Source organism: Hemicordylus capensis, chromosome 2 (genome assembly GCF_027244095.1).
Source record: "Hemicordylus capensis ecotype Gifberg chromosome 2, rHemCap1.1.pri, whole genome shotgun sequence".
Lineage (NCBI taxonomy): Eukaryota > Metazoa > Chordata > Lepidosauria > Squamata > Cordylidae > Hemicordylus > Hemicordylus capensis.
The window spans coordinates 102600109-102617513 of NC_069658.1; the positions used below are offsets into that span (position 1 = coordinate 102600109).

The window sequence follows — 17405 nt, forward strand, 5'->3', positions numbered from 1 at the left end:
TTAGTGCTCTTTATTCTGTACTGAATGTGATTAAAAGGTTTATGGCTACAGCTACAGAAATATATATTTACCCATCTTCAGCCCCAAATAATTGATCTTTTTAGGTACAATTCAGCAGTGCACTTAAGTGCTTTCTTTATTAGAAGTGTATGAGTACTATTTTAAGTCTGAGTACTTAAAATGTCTGAGTCTATTAATGGCACAACCCCTTAACTGTAATTAGGAAGAAATGGAGGGAGCAAGATAGAAAAGTTGGGAAATATTTTTTATATTCCAGTTCCTGCTTCAAGGTGTCAGGAAGAAGGAGCAGAACCTACAAAGTGTACTTAGGCTCAGTTCTTGCATACGATGTTAAGCCTGTGTCTGTCCTGTGCCATTTCAGACTGCAGCTTGCAGCTCATTGGACTGAATACTCTTCCACACAAACACATCTTCTCTACATAGCTAAACAGATACCAAAAAGAAATCTAGGCTAGCCTAGAACCCTTCAACCTGACACACCTTTATATGTGCAAGAACAGTTTTTGTATGGAAGAGCATTCAAGCATGTGAGCAGGATCACATTACCATTCTATGAAAAGCTCTAATGATCATATTGTCATGAAAATATGAGAGTTGCTAATGCTAGGGTTAGCAGTGTGTTAATGTTGTGGTCATCAGAAACAACGTGTTCTCTGCTAAATCTGGCATCATTCACATACTATGGTTGTGAAAATAAATTGAATAAATAATAAAACAATTAGTTAAAATATATGCACATGCAGACTGTCTCTCCTGGTTCTATAGCACATAACACAGTATTATTCTTGGAGGTGAAAAAAATGCCATTACTGTACTGACTCATAGCTAGAAGATACAGAGCTCCCTAAATATATTTGTACTGCTTAATTCCTTTGTTCTGTGTTCATTCATAAATGTATGTATCTTGATTTTAGATCACTTTGACTTCTAAGCTCTTTTTACATGTTATGTTCCACACACCTGCAATCTGTGTACAGTGTATACCCATACGAATATGTATATCCATACAGTTATTCACACATTATATATAGCACATGTATAATAGTACGCTTCCTGTCAGTACCCAGCCTTTGAGGAGGCCTGTGCCCAGGTTCACTTTTAACACTTTAACATAACACTTTTAGCATTCAGTCATTCACACAAAAACATGTACTTGCATACAGACACCTGTATGCTCTGTAAAGTAATGTCTGAACAGGGGTCTAGTGAAATTTCCTCCTGTTAATTCTCTCCATGTTACTTATAATGATATAAACTTCTAACATGTGTCTAGAAGTTTCTTCATAGGAAATATCTTCCATTTCCCTTCATATTGAAGCTTTGATATAATTTATTTTATACTAAGATTATCTGCTGCATTGATTATTAATAGCATCTGAGGCTGTTCTCACAAGCAGCCAAGATCAGGTTAGGGCAGCTGGGGTGTATGTGAGTAAAGCAAGCATCTTCAGCCCATCTCCCACCACCCCATCCATCCAGTTGTGAGAACAACCTCTCCATTTGCCAGCTAACAAATCATACCAAAACTAGAAAGCAGCTTTGACTAATAAGACAACAAGGCTATTCACACGATAGGGCAAAATCAGGCTAGCGGAGGCTAGCCCGATTTCACCCCATCATGTGAATGACCAGGCTCATCTGTGAGCCTGGTGGTTCCTAGGCGGGTAACCGCCTCCCCTAAAACCTCCCCTAAAACCGCGAGTGCTCTGCAAACCTGATTTTAAAGGTCGTGAGTAGCCGCAGCGCGGCTCCGCACCATGGTTACTCATGAGTAGACCCCTAGAGGGGTGGTGAAAAGCCACCTCCCAGTTCCGGGAGTCTCTCCAGTATGCCTTGCACACATGTGCAGGGCATATTGAAGTTTCCGGGGGCCATGCGGCCCCCGAGCTCCCCAGCACCCGCCGGCTCTGTCACAGAGCCAGCAATCGTGTGGGCGGCTGATCTGGCCACCCATGGTTCCCTCCCTGCTCATGTGCGGGGAGAGCAGGCTTAACCCGCTCTCCCCACTCACCCTTCTAAACCAGGTCTCACTGATCGTGAGACCTGGCTCAACATTGATCATAAAACAATGACACTATCCCAAAACACAATCCATGGGAATTCCAAAACACAGTCACAGGGAATTGGAAAATAAAAATATTTCTTTAATGAAAATTGACCACAAAGTATATTTGAAAAATCCACTAGAAGAGATCCTGACCAATGGTGAGCAAGTGCTTCTAGAAAAACACAAATGCACACACACGGCTAACCCTCCGCTACTGAAGCGTGGGTGCTCTTGCACAAGAAGGCATCGTGTAGTGGTTAGAGTGTTGGACTAGGACCGGGAAGACTCGGGTTCATAATCCCCATTCAGCCATGCAACTCACTGGGTGCCTTTGGGCCAGTCATGTATCTCTCAGCCTAACCTACCTCACAGGGTTGTTGTGAGGATAAACATAACCATGTACACTGCTCTGAGCTCCTTGGAGGAAAAGTAGGATATAAATGTAAAAAAATAAAATAAACAAACAACATCCCCCCCCACACACACACACACTATACCCTTGTTCCAGAAGCACTATTTGACAGTGGGAACATGTCCCTGAGGGCCACCAAAGGACCTTGACCCCTCCACTTCTTAAAATATGTTCTCATAATTTCTTGATCATTTAATGCTACAGGATCCCAAATATGTAGCAAATCACTTCAGTATGAATATAACTTATAGCAATGTGGCAGTTCTTTTAAAAAATGTATTCTGTATTTTTTTGTTTAAAAAGCAACATGTATATTTCCAGTCCTTGGATGCAAAATTGAAAATCAGGTTTCTGAGAGAGAGTTTGAGGCACCAACCAGGCCCAATTTCTTCAATAAAGGCAGAGTTATCAGTTGTTGTTTTTTCCCATGCTGTGGCTGAAATGGATTGTTCCTTCTTCCAAGCTATAGCCCAATCCAAGAAGAAAGGTCTAGTGGTGAAGGGGAGAGGTGCCTCCTTCTTCAAGACATATCTCCTTCCTTTCTGTCCAGCCAAATCAGAGATGTGGTGTTTCTCTTTGCTTTCTTGCCTACATCATTAGGATGTGGAGAGTACATTGGGGGGCTGCAGGATTTTTCTTTCATATTCATTGTCCGAGGAATCATGAAAGAAGATTCATTTGAGGCAAATCAAATTCTGCACCCAATAGTGGTAATTCTCTTGCAGAGCTAAATTTTCTTCAAAACTTAGGGAATTTTTTGTATCCCTAAATTTCTGGCTTTTTCCCTAATGAAAGCAGAATGGATAGTGTATCTATTTATATATCCAATTGTGATTTGCTCTACCATAAAATCCTTTTAAAAATGTTTGTTTGTCTGTATGCTTCAGATTGGTACCAGAGGATGTGGGAATGGATATCTCTTTTAGTGAGACTATGTTAGACTCCAGTGGTGCAGAGATGAGACCTGGTAAGAAAACCTTTTAATTATGTTTTTGATCCTTTCTCTTTTCCTAAGCATTTAATTATTCATTGAGAAACATGTTTCTGTGCTGCTACGATATCCAGTGTCAGAAGAAAAAGTGTTAACTTTACTTTATATTTAGTTAATTCCATAGTTTTCTTGACAAATAAGCATCATTTCCAACACACCAGCCACTTTCTCCTGTGCTTTGGTGTCATCAGGCTGTGAATGCACTGAGCTCATGTGATAATTAGCTGCTCTGCACTTTCTTGCTAAATTTGTCTCTAGCCTATACAGGGTTGGCTTCCAGATAAAGACATACCAGTCAAAACAAAGCTGTTCAAATGGCTGCCTGAGATCACTGGCTAGAAAAGAAGCTTCTTTTCCATATTAGGCTCCATTCCATAACACACTTTCTTCACGTATAAGAGATCCCGAAGATAGATCTGAATGGCAACTGCTCAGGCTCCAAGATAAGGATGATAGTGTTCCAGGAACAGACAGGTATCATTGCTATCAAGGAGCTGACTGTGTGTAAAGTATCGTATTAAGCCATACCCAAGACAAGGTTCTTTCCCAGTTCTTTCCTGTAAAATATGGGCGGGGTGTGTGTGTGTGTCATCTTAAATTCAGAGTCCTCTTTCTTTTGGATACATACAGGTATAAGCTGTATTTAACCTCTGTCTTTCAAGGCATTTACTTAAATTCAGAGTCACCTTCTATTCGGGTAAATACAGTACTCCTTGAGGCTGTTCTCATGAGCAGCAAAGCTTAGGTTTAAGCAGCTAAGCCTGGGCTTGGCTTCTGGTGAGAACCGTCAGGATCCAGGCAGATCCTGGTGGTCATGTGGTGCTAAACCCAGAGCTGAAGCCTCATTCTTAGCCGAGGTTAAGAGTGCAAACACACCCGTAATTCAGCTCCCGGGATTGTGTGTCAGTGCGAGCTGAAACAGAGACAGGCACCTAGAGTGCCCATCCCCTGGGGGAATCCCCAAGTGCACTGCACTCGGCGCACGGTGCACAGTAGGAGTCTCAGAGACTGGAATGAGTCCCAGCTTCTGTTTACCCATGCTGCTCTTGGCAGCGCTGGTCATGTGGGTGCAGAGCTTGGGTGCCACAGGGACTCAGAGAGGCCATCTGGGAGAAGGTAGGTTGAACTCTGTCTTTTGCCCCGCCTGCCCTGTTAATAGCCACCTTGTCTTCCCCACCTGAGCTGCTATTTGTCCAGGGGGAATTGGTCTCCACAAGAGAGCAGTGGTTGTTTTATCTTGCCCTATCAGAGTCACCAAGCACAGCCCGCAAAGCTCTCTCCTGCACCAGCTTGCTCTATAGAGCCCTTTAACAAATGCTGCTATAGCTGTGTCCCCATCACATGGTGAGTTAAAAGGGAAGGGTCAAGACAAGCCTCCCTGAGGGAGGCAGTTCCAGAGTCTGGGTGTCACCACAGAGAAGGGCCTTTTCCATGTCCCAGCCAGATGAGCCTCTGGTCTTAGTGGAACATCTCAGAAGAGGCAAGCAGGTTCATATGGGATAAGTTGATCCTTCAAGTATCCTAATCCTAAACCATTAAGCGCTGTAAAGGTCAAAATCAGCACTTTGTTGTGTGTCTGGAAACAGATTGGGGACCAATGCAGTGCTTGTTTCAGGAAAGTCACATGATCCCTGTATTCTGCTTCTGTCAGCAGCATGGTTGTGGCATTCTAGACCAGCTGCGGTTTCTAAACACTTTTTAAAAATAGACCCACATAAATTTCTTTGCATTAATCCAAATGTAATGTCGCGAAAGTGTATGTCACTTTGCCCGGATCTGACCTTTCGAGGAATGGTGGAATTGGCACAACTGCTTGAGTTGGAAAAACATACTTCTGGTCACTGTTGCCCCCTGCACATCCAGAGTCAACGCTAGGTCCAGGAGCACTCTGAACCTGGGCCGTGAAGGGGAGTGCCACATTTAAGACAAAGACACAATAGCATGGACACTCAATTTATGTGAACCTTCCCTTATGAAAAGGGGGAGGGGTTACACAAATCAGGAGTCTGTGTAATGAGGCATCCACGAGGAGTGTTTATATCAAATAGGACATTATCCACATTGTACAAGGCAGAGGAAGATGGCACATTCTTCCCTCTTGATAAGCCTGTCTACATTATGGAAATGTATAAACGGAGCCATATAGTTCATGTGCAAATCCTTGTAATCCTCCAAACTGAAAGACATTGGGGCGATTCTCACGATCAACAAAAATCTGGCTAGCAGAGGCTAGCCCGATTTTGGTTGACCGTAAGAACCACCAGGCTCACAGCCGAGCCCGGTGGTTCTTGAGCGGGTAACCTGCTCGAGAAACCCTGCTAAAAAGCAGGTTTGTGGAGCAAGTGCTCTAGCAAACCTGCTTTTTAGGATCATGAGTAGCTGCGGCGTGCCTTCGTGCCGCACCTACTCATGAGTAGACCCCCGACCGGGAGGCAAAAAGCTGGCTCCCGGCTCCGGGGGGGTCTCCCCAGTATGCCCTGCGTGCTCATGCAGGGCATACTGGGACTTGCGGGGGCCGCATGGTCCCCCCACCCCCACCCCCCGCCGGCTCCATCACGGAGTCGGCCATCGTGTGGGCAGCCGATCAGGCCGCCCAGGGCTCCCTGCCTGCTCGTGAGCAGGGAGAGTGGACTTAGCCCGCTCTTCCCGCTCACTGCCCCAAACCGGATCTCACTGATCGCGAGACCCGGTCCATTAGTTTTAAGAATGGAATGACTTGTATGTTCTCCAGGTATATACAGGTAGGCATACAGTTACAAACATAATATAGTTACAGACAGTTACAATAATTAAAATAAAATGTAATCCTGGAGCAATTACCAAATTCTTCAGCAATTATGGAGGTACTTATTATGTGGGGTCGGAACTTGGGGGACTATTTTGATCTGCCAGTTCTGGATAGGGTCAGACTTCCCCAGAAGGAACAAATACGCAGTTTGGAGGTGCTCCTAGATCCAAACTTCTCCCTGGTGTCCCAGGTTGAGGTAGTGACCAGAGGTGCTTTCTATCAGCTTCAGCTGATATGCCAACTGTGTCCATTTCTTGAGATAAACAACCACAGAACAGTGGTACATATGCTGGTAACCTCCAGGCTTGACTACTGCAATGAGCTCTATGTGGGGCTGTCTTTGGACGTAGTCTAGAAACTGCAGTTAGTACAGAATGTGGCAGCCAGGTGGGTCTCTGGGTCATCTTGGAGAGACCATATTAACCCCATACCAAAAGAACTACACTGGCTACCAAAAGTTTCCAGGCAAAACACAAGGTGCTGGTTATAAAGCACTAAACAGCTTAGGCCCTGGGTATTTAAGAGAATGTCTTCTTCACCATGAGCCCCATTACCCATTGAGATTATCTGGAGAGGTTTGTCTGCAGTTGCCACCAGCTCATCTGAAATGAGAGCCTCCCCATCTCTGACAACTTTTTAAAAGTCTTTAAAGACACATTTTTTTCACCCAAGCTTTTAACTTGACTGTAGTTTTAAATTGTTTAAAGGTTTTCATTTTTATCTCAGTGTGTTTTATTATGTTGTAAACTGCCCAGAGACAGAAGTTTGGGGTGGTCTACAAATTAGCTAGCTAGCTAGATGGATAGATGGATGGACTGATAAAACTCAACAGCTATAGTGTCTCAGCAGACTGGTATCCTTATCTTGAACATTTGCACAAGCATTTCTGCCATGCAGCGGGTGTGTAACTTGGCTGCAGAGCAACAGTGTATTGTCTCTGTGTTCACAGTGCCTCTATGTTGACATAACTGTTGGTCCTTCCCACAGTCATGCTTGTACTAGCACAGTAAGTCTAAAGATTGGATTATGAAGGAGTAGTTTCCCAGTTAGGGTGAAGTCATGCTACTGCTTCAAGTTCTGTCCCCAAACCTCAATTAAATTAGCCCAGAATTCAAATAATTTATATCAAGCTGTGATTTCAAATCAGTAGACATTGGCCAATGTTCTAGACTAAGGCTGTGCCAGCACACATGGCTTCCACAGCTGCCTTTGCATCTAGAAATATGTCCCTGAGCCTCAGGTACATGTTTTCAGGTGTTGCAGGTAGCTATGGAAGGAAGAGATCATTTCCCCCTCCCCCTCCACATGTGCCAGTGTAACCTTAGTCTGGAATGCAACACTGCATCACCAATGCTTTGTTAGGATGTTGGCCATGTTGTATAATATAATCTTTATACTGCTCTGTCCTAATTTTGATCAAGAAAATAAAGACAAAACAGGTGGCCCTTGCTGTCTGTGGTCTTGCGGGTCATGGTTTTGCATATCTGCAGTTGGGCCTTAGAGACCCAGTTTCTTTATCTGCTATTTTAAAAATAGGCAAAATTCGCCTATCTGTGGTTCCCAGGTGGCCTAAAATGACTTCTGATGTAATTTCCATCCACCATTTTACAACATGAAGCCATTTTGTAGTTTTGTTTTGTTTTTAAACCTATAGTTGTTACAAAAGTGAGGATTTGTGGGTTGGTGGGGGCACTGCTGTAGAACTGGAGGCCTCGAGAGCAAGGTACTATGCTTTATTCCCTTTATTTCTACTTTGTGAGCACTTGTTTCGCCTAAGGAACCTAACCCCTGGATTCCCATAAGGGCGTGGTTTCCTTATTCGCAGTTTCAGTATTTGTGGCTATAGGCAATGGAACCCCCGCAAATAAGGAGCGCCACCTGTATTCGACTTCTAGTGCATGCATCAAGATTTGCTAAAGCCATTTAAAGCACTGATACTTCCACATTACATTCATGCAATTTAGACAAATGACGGGTATTGTCAAAAGAAAATGATTGTTCCTTGCTTATGCAAAACTATTTTTTTGCTTTGGGGTAGCATGCAACAGTATGTGGACTTTATGGTAGTCTGATAGCATCACTTTCTCCACATGTTTTCTGAAAAAAGGTGATGATCAAATCACCAATTTGACACACAATTACAAAATATGCAAGATACAAAATGTCTCCCATTTGTCCTTTTTTCATCTGGTCAGGTTTCAGTGGTTTGGAAAAACACAAAGGGCACAATACTGGAAAAGCATCTTTTGCAAGCCTCATTGAAATGAATAGAAGCTGTGCAAGAGTATGGTGCACAAGACCATCATTCATTTCACTGGAGCTTTTACAGAAGACCTTCCCAAATAACAGTATTCACATAGAAACTTCACATGAAAATGCCTGAAGTTTAAGTTACAGTCTTGATGTGGATTTCACATTTGAGCAGAAGCAGCAGTTCCCATTTATATCTTTTTATCCACCATAACAGACAACACTACCTCCATGGATGTAAAACTGAACAGTATTTCCAATATTGCTTCAACACAGATAAATGCTTATTCAGTGTTCCAAATATTTCTGGATAAAGAAACTAGAATCCATATGTGAATCATAAATATAATGTGTTTGCTACAACACTATCGATTTTTTAAAAACATATTTTACGTATAATTTTAGAAAATTATAGAAATTTAAAATTTATTTCTATAATTTTTGGATGTACTGTGCATTTGGATGTACTGTGCACAGTTTTTGGATGTACTGTGCATTTTAAGTCCTTGGATATTTGGATAAATCCTTTTTTAGATTAATTATATAGCATTTGGTAAAATACTTTTCAGAATTTAGATTAAATATGATAGCCTGGTTTCAATACTGCTTGTACAGAAATAGATGCTATTCAGTGTAAAAGCTTTTAAATCTAAAACAGAAAATATTTTATCTTCACACTTATTTAGAGCCTCCCAATTCTCTAGATCTTAACGACTCCCATCCCAGAAGGATAAAGCTTACAGCTCCAAATATCAATCTCTCTTTGGACCAGAGTGAAGGATCCATCCTTTCTGATGATAACTTGGACACTCCAGATGAAATTGACATCAATGTAGATGATCTTGATACTCCGGATGAAGCAGATTCTTTTGAATATGCTGGACATGGTAATGAATTAAAATGGGAAGATCAAATAGAACAGCAATAAAGTATGTATTGTCCATGTTATTTTTAAATGGGTTTAGTGCTAGAAAGGCACTTTTTATTCTAGGAGTCCAGCTGTTGACAGCTCAACAGTCAGCATTATGGAAATGAAGGCATTTCAGCATAATATACAAAGCTTTCACTCTAGTAAATATTATTAGATATTTATATTGATACTAGGACTGCAATGTTGATAGATTCATCAGTTAAATCAATCAATTAAAATGTGATCAAATAGAAGATGCCCCTAATTCAGTGGACAGCAGATGTTTAGGGGGAAAATATTATTTAAAAATAGATGGCAAGTACTGCCTTTGAAGAGCTGTCCCTTCTCTCTCACACAGTGTTTCTCTCCCATGCCTCTTTTAACATGATGCCTATGTCAAGCGCACACACCATTGTTTAAAAATGCTTTTTGCTTTGGAACTGTTGTTCTTAATCACATGTAAATTTAATCAACTATCGATGACAGCCCCAATTGTTACAGTTTGCAAACATCAGCATCAAGAACAAGTTGTTTGATGTTTCATACATTTTGTAGGATAATTTAACTCCTTTATATTTTATTTAATTAACTTTCTCTCTCAGCCTCACCTGGCAAGCTTGGCTGTTGGGAGAAGTTTTGTCCAGGTTGGTTGCTCACTGCCTGATAAATGAACACAGATCCAAAATAAAAGTTTAGTTGTATCTCACCAACTTCAAAACAGCAGTCTGCAGATTTAGATTAGACAAACAACTTCAATCCAAAAACAGCAATCACAAACATAATTCAGACAGACAGTGTGCCTGGGGTGGGTTGACCTTCAGCCAATAGCTTGTTTACAATAACCTATACTTTTTATACTTCACCCTCTTTCAGAAACTCCTTTTCCTTGAAGGAAACAAAATCCATGTTTAGACATACATGATTTCTTATGTTACGATAAGCTATTTTACAGTTCAGATATCCTGACCCAAAATTACAATTCGCCCATATCAACTTTTCCTAATAAACCTCTTCTCAGTATTAATGAAACATACCCTTTTGGCACCCTCAACTTTTCGGTCTGGCAGTTAAGCACTTATGGCCACTAATACGTTAGCACAGGGTTTCTTAACCTTGGCCCCCCAGATGTTGTTGGACTACAACTCCCATCATCTCCAGACATTTGTGGCTGAGTCTGATGGGAGTTGTAGTCCAACAACATCTGGGGGCCCAAGGTTAAGAAACCCTGCACTAGCAGATTTTGCTGAAATTTATCTAATAAATGTCCATCTTAGTTCCTCATTCCCCACAGTCAAGTTCTCTTAAGATAACAAGTTATACTTAAAGCTTATGAAGGTCTACTTCTAACTATGTTTGCTGTATGCTTGCTGAATATATATTGATAATTGATATTAAGCTCCCATTTCCTACAATATCACACATATTTTATCTTTTCTGCAAGGATTACCAAAAGCAAATCACTCTGAGAATAATGATATTTTTACAATTCAAATACATTTCCACACATCAACTAGTTTAAACTCCATTATTGTACAGACACAACAACTTGTTACCTGAAAGGTTCATGGCAGACTTTCTACTAGCAACAGGGATTTAATAGCTCACATCATACTGAAATCCTAATCAGCCTAGCTGCTTTATGCTGAATTATTCCTTCAGTTCATTTAAAAGCTAAATTATTTGCTTAAAGACCAGCACCAACAATGCTATGTGCAGGACTGGCTTTTCATTGTGAGTACACACAGGCTGATTGTGAAGCGGTTCAAAAGTTCAATATGACACAGCCTGTTTCTGTATGTATCTGACATGCAAATTATGCAAAACAGTGGTCCTGCAATTGATAAATGTAACATACTGGTCAGAGTCACACACGTTTAAGTTTAAGATGTATTTAACTGTTGATAGCAACAATATCTCTAAGATATTAGCCTCAGGCAAGACTGAAAACTTTTATTTATAATGAAAACACCCCCAGATTGCTCAGGGTTGATTTTACTTTGTTTTTGTCCAGCATGCTACAGACAGGAGGACAGAATAAATTTTTCTTTCCCATTTAGATCTAACCCAGTTTACAGTTATTCCTGCAAAAATCAGTGGGTACATGTTTGAAGCCATGCATATGCCTAAGTGTTTTGTTGAATTCTAGCCTGCCTTTTATATATTCAATACTTCTCCAGATGGGTACAATGTAATCTAATAGAATATAAGTGCAGTGAATTGTTTACTCTTTCTCTCATAACTATGGCGCAGTAAGGCTCTCCACAAGAGAGGGTTCTGCAGGGAGAGAGAGCTTGGCACGCTCTCCCTGCAGATGAGCAGAGAGGCCACCCATACGATTACCAGCTCCGTCACGGAGCCAGTTGGTGCAGCAGGGATCAGGGGCCTCCTGACCCCCGGAAGTCACAGAATGCCCCTCACAAGTGGGGTATTCTGGGAAGCCCCCCGATGCTGGGAGGTTTGTTGTAGCCTCCTGGTCGGGTGTCTCCTTGTGAGTTGCCGTGGCATGGAGCCACGCCACAGCAACATATGAACTGATAAATGGGGTTAGCAGAGTGCTCACTCCACTAACCTCATTTAAGGGGAAGGGCATTTGGGGAGGCTTGCTGCCGGGAGCTGTGTGGCTCCCATTGCAGCACACGACCAGGCAAAACTGGACTAGGCTCCCATAGCCCGGTTTTGCATGGTCATGAGAATAGCCTCAGTGACTGCAATCATGTCCCCCATGCTCCAAATCTTGGTATGGAGGATAGTGAGCAAACAGTGGGCTCAAGTACTCCTTCCCACTTCCTATTGTGCACATAGAACACTTCCCACTTTAATCAAACCATAATTTGCCTTTTGTCCAAACTGGCATACAATGGTTTGAGCAAGCACTCCAAACCAGGAATGCAAACCAGTATTAAATCATGGTTTGCAATCCTACTTTGGAATCTCAATCTGGTCAGTTAGTGAAACCAGGAAATACTAGCTTAACCCACACAGAGCATCTGCGCGCTAGTACTTGATTGCTCCCCTAATCCTGTGTCACAGCCCCCCTTACCTCAGAGATCTCTCCACCCTCACCTGAGCACACTCCTGCTCCACCATCCCATTGCTTCCATCCCCCTCACCCCTCTTGGTCACTCCTCCATCCCTTTACTCCAACCCCTCACCCCTCTTGGTCGCAGCTGCACCTTTGCTGGCGTCTATTGGCCAATCTGTAGCCCGCTGTCCCCAGAGACCTCCCCACCCTCACCTGAGCCCCGCTCCTGCCCACAGGAGCAGCAGCAGCAGTGGTTGACCAGGCCCTTCCTCGCTGCTGCCACCGCCATGGCTGCTCACTCCCCTCAGGCTGCTGATAGGCCCAGGCCTGTCCCTTGCCTGCCTGCCTCCCTCTGCCAATGGCCTTGGTAGCCCCAAACAGCAGCAGGGGTTGACTGGGCCCTTCCTTGCTGCCAATAGGTGCCACCATGGCCGCTTGTTCCCCTCAGGCCGCTGACAGGCTCAGGCCCGTCCCTTGCCCTTCCTTCTATCTCTCTTCCCCTCCCTTCTTTTTCTCTCTTTCTCTCTCCTCCACTCACTCTTCCCCTCTGTCTTTCTTCCCCTCCCTTCTTTCTCTCTCTCTTTTCCTGAGTTAACAGATCTTGTTCATCTTGTTTCCTCATCTAATTCTTACAGTGGCAGCCTCCTTCTCCTGAGGGGACTCTTTTTTCTCTCATGACCCCTCTCTTATCAGACTCCTGGCCACTATCCTTTTATATATAAATATATATAGATTCCTCCCCTCTACAATCAAAAGCATCTTCTGACCAGTAACAGTTGCATTCCAACTGACCTTAACCATCATAGGCTCCTCCTCCCTATCTACATATGGAATCCCCACTACTCAATCACCACAGTACTTCTGCTCGCAAACTGTTGCGAGAGCTGCCAAACATGGGATTTGCGACTGGTATGCCTTAGAGAATTATATATAGAGACTAGCTGGGCCGGGCGCAGAACATCTGTGCCACCACCAGCCCACTTCTCCCGCCCACCACCACCCTGCTTCTCCCCCACCCCCGCGCAGTTTCTGACTGGCGGGCTGGAAGGCCGGCCCACCACCTCCTCCCGCCCTCCAATTCCCCGTGGCCAGGCCAGCCTGTTGCTCCTGGTAGCCAGCCTGGCCCGCCGCTGCCTGCACCTGGCGCCTGGGGCAGCCCGCCACCGCCTGCTCCTTCCAGCTGGCCGGCTGGCCAGCTAGCTGCTGGCGGGAGCAGCCAGCTTCTTTGCCCACCCGCCAATTCCCGGCGGCCGGGCCAGCGCACCGCTGGCAATTCCTGGTGGCCAGGCTGGCCCACTGCCGCCTACTCCCAGCAGCCGTCCCACCAATGGCTGCATCCCTATTTTCTCCCCTGTCCCGTTTCTAATCGGCAGCTGCTCGTGAACTCTCACGATAGCTGCCACACATGGGATTAGCAATGGGTACACCTAGGAGAAATAAATATATAGATTGTGAGAGGGGAGGAGTCAGCACTCAATCCTGTCACTCATTCTCAGTCCTCCAAACTGTGGCTTAAAGTATTGGGAGGATCTGATTCAGCCAATCAATTGACTTTCTTGTAACTGGCTAATTAAAAAAGAATTAATTTTAACTTTCTTTTTTTAGTATATTTATAGAATGTTTGAAAGCAGCAATTCAAGGTAAAATGTCAGTTAGTATTATTGAACTGCAAAGGACCTGTTTTGAAGGAGAAATATTTCAAAGCAGTGAGCAACTAATAAAGACATTAATTCATTGCAAGGTAAAGCAGGATTTTAAAACCATTATAATATGGGGCATACTGAAGCAGAAAAAGAGAGCTCCTTGTTATACTATTTCTTACAGCTTAATAGAATATCAAAACTCATTAGCTAAATGGCTGTAAGAGTTACTTAGTCTAGTTAATAACAGTGTAAACATTCCATGCTGACTCAGATCAAAGGTTCACCTAGCTCAGCATCCTGTCTTTTGACAGTGAGCAAACAGATGCCTCAGAGATGCCTGAAAGCCAGGTGTCTACAAAAGCAGCTGTGATAATTGTCCCCTGCTAACTGAGCAAAAAGAGGCACCTTTTTATAGTGGTGATTCTCTTTATTTAGCAGGGGGAGAGCAACTGGCCCTATCCATCCCAAGCACAGCGTCCCTCCAGTGGCTGTTGCGGGTGCCTATCTTATGTTTCTTTTTTAAATTGTGAGCCCTTTGAGGACAGGGAGCCATTTTATTTATTTATATCTGTCTATGTAAACCACTTTGGTAAGTTGGTTGAAAAGTGGAATATAAATATTTACATATCGTTTTCATATAAATACTTATGTAGAGCAACCTTTATATTTAATATGTATATTTTGTGCAATATATGCTGACTTAAAATGTTTCCAATGCATTTTGAATGCACCAACTCTTTTCTAGAATAGTCTTAAAAGTTGTAAAATGCATGATCTGTTAGAATTATTTTTAAAAGGAGCTTTAACAAGCAGGGCTGAAAACCTCCCATTGTAATTCATACAGATGTGTATGTGCGCGTACACACACTTAATTAGAGGCTGGCACCCTGACTAACAAAAGGTTGCAGCAGCAACATGACACATGTGTTCCTGGAGATATGTGACTTTCATTTATCTCCCCTTTTCTCTGGATCTAACTGTGTCTCACCTTCAGAGGAAGTTGAATCACATATGGTTGGCAATGTGTGAAAATATGACCCTGAGGATCATGCAGCCCTCAGGGACATGTTTTTTTTTTTTAATCAATTGGACTTCAGAAGGAAGGGGAGTTTGATAAAAATCACCCCTCTTTCTAGGACTAGCTCCACATTAAGAACAAAAGAACCACTGCTGGATAAAGCCTAAGACCGATCTAGTCCAGCATCCTGTTTCCCACAGAGATCCACCAGATGCCACTGAGAAGCCCACAGGCAAGAAGTGAGGGCATGGCCTCTCTCCTGCTGTTGCTCCCCTGCAACTAGTATTTAGAGGCATCTTGCCTGCTGGAGGTAGGCTTAGCCAGCCACCAGACTAGTATTGATAGACCTATCCTCCATGAATTTGTCTGAGCCCCTTTTAAAGCCATCCAAGTTAGTGGCCATCACCACGTTCTTTGGCAGAGAATTCCATAAATTATGTATTGTGTGAAAAAAGTATGAATAAATCTTTATTACAGTCAATAACCCATAACAAAAGCAAGACAAAACAACTCGTTTAGCAAAATACAGAAAAGGGGGGGGATTAGTGAACCAATCATTCTAATACCATTTATTCAAACAATTTAGATCTAATCTTGACTGCTGCTGCACAAAATTTAGCCACATTCAGTGTTTAGCCACATTCATTCACTAATTTAGCCACATTCATTCACTACAGTCTGCTAACAGAAATGAAACATACCCATCCTACCAGGGATATTCAATAAAAGAGGGGCAATCAGTTCAGAACAAATATCCTTATAGAATAAACAATATAACAAGACATGAGTAACCGTTTCTACACCTTGGCCACAAGGACAAATACGATTGTTAATAGGAATTTTCTTATACGTGCCCTCTACTACTGCTGATGGTAATGCATTACATTGTACAAGGGAGAAGGCTCTTCTCTGGGACTTGGTAGCTAAATCAATCTATTCCCAGTCATTTTCACCCGCTGGCCACCTCCTTTGCCAGGGCCCCCGCCTCCTCCACTGCTCTCCCCCCTCCCAGCCCCCATGCCCACCACAACAGCCCAGTTGCTGCACCAGCCTTCGCCCAGCCATTTTCGGGAGCCTGCCGCCCGCCCAGCCGGGCTCCTCTTGGTGGCGCAGCTCAGCCGCCCGCCGCCTCTTCTCCTCTCGCTGCCCCTCGCTAGCCACCCCCGCCGCTGGAGCAGCACCCCCTCGGCCTCCTCCACCGGGCTACTCCAACCCCCAACCAACGTTTCCCTCAGTCCCAAACTCTCGCAGCATGTCACGAGAGTTCCGCCGCCAAATCCTGGGCACGCATCATCCCAAGAGAATTAAATATATAGATTGTGCAGGTTTTGGATAATTTGTAAAACTACCTAAGAAGTTACCTGCAGAAATTTATGCAAGGTCACTCTGTTTTTCAACATCTGCTATACGCTGCTTAATAAACCTCTTAGCATTATCAGGACCCAAAGATCTTAACAGCTGTGCTGAGAGATAAAAATTGCCTAGCATATCATATATGCGATTTTCCCAAGTAGATTTAAAACTATCTTCCAGCACGAAGGAGGCCAGGCCTTTAGGAAAAAACACAATTTTACACCAGAAATTAAATACACACCTCCAGGCCTCGGCCTCTACTCTTATTAGGCCAGCCTCAAGTCGCAAAATTACATTGTGAAAAACGTATTTCCTTTTCTGGTCCTAAATTTCCTGGCCTCCAGTTTCATGGGATAACCCCTGGTTCTAGTGTTGTGAGAGAGGGAGAAAAATTTCTCTCTGTCAATTCTTTCCATTCCATGCATAATTTTATAAACCTCTACCATGTCTCTCCATAGTTGCCTCTTTTCCAAACTAAAAAGCTCCAAATGCTGTAGCCTTACCTCATAAGGAAGGTGCTCCAGGCCCCTGAACATCTTTGTTGCCCTCTTCTGCATGTTTCCCAGTTCTACAATGTCTTTCTTAAGATATGGTGACCAGAATTGCATGCAGTACTCCAAATATGGCCACACCATAGATTTATATAGGGGCATTATATTATTAGCATTTTTATTTTCAATCCTCTTCCTAATTATCCTAATGATTAGCAGCACAAGTGCTGGATTAGTTTGGATGTCGGCCAGCTTCTTTAAGCAAAAGTTACTACTTCGAGTCCTAAGTAACCCATTTTTAAGGAGCTAATTTTATGAAACTCTTTTATGAAAGAGACTATCCATCTCTGTGGTCCATCCATCTATGGTCCATCCATCTTTGTGGTCCATCCAGTGAAACACCATCGCTGACCCACAGCTGGGCCAGGAGATGCTAAGCAATTGTTTAAGAGGATGGCC

The 17405-nt window shown here is 43.3% G+C and overlaps 1 protein-coding gene across 16 annotated transcripts in view; it reads left to right on the forward strand.

The window, feature by feature from the left end:
* Positions 1-17405, forward strand: part of PRUNE2 (prune homolog 2 with BCH domain) — a 279200-nt gene that overhangs the window by 229306 nt on the left and 32489 nt on the right. For 14 of the 16 annotated variants that reach the window (XR_008315441.1, XR_008315442.1, XM_053292147.1 and 11 more), the window contains 2 exons: positions 3368-3447; positions 9196-9396. Coding sequence is in view for 14 of the 16 variants with exons in the window: in XM_053292147.1 (XP_053148122.1) it covers positions 3368-3447; positions 9196-9396 (281 nt within the window). In the remaining 2 variants the exon portion in view is untranslated. Of the gene's footprint in view, positions 1-3367; positions 3448-3729; positions 3940-9195; positions 9397-17405 lie in introns of those variants that run through there. The other 2 variants (XM_053292136.1, XM_053292148.1) reach the window with 2 other exon arrangements.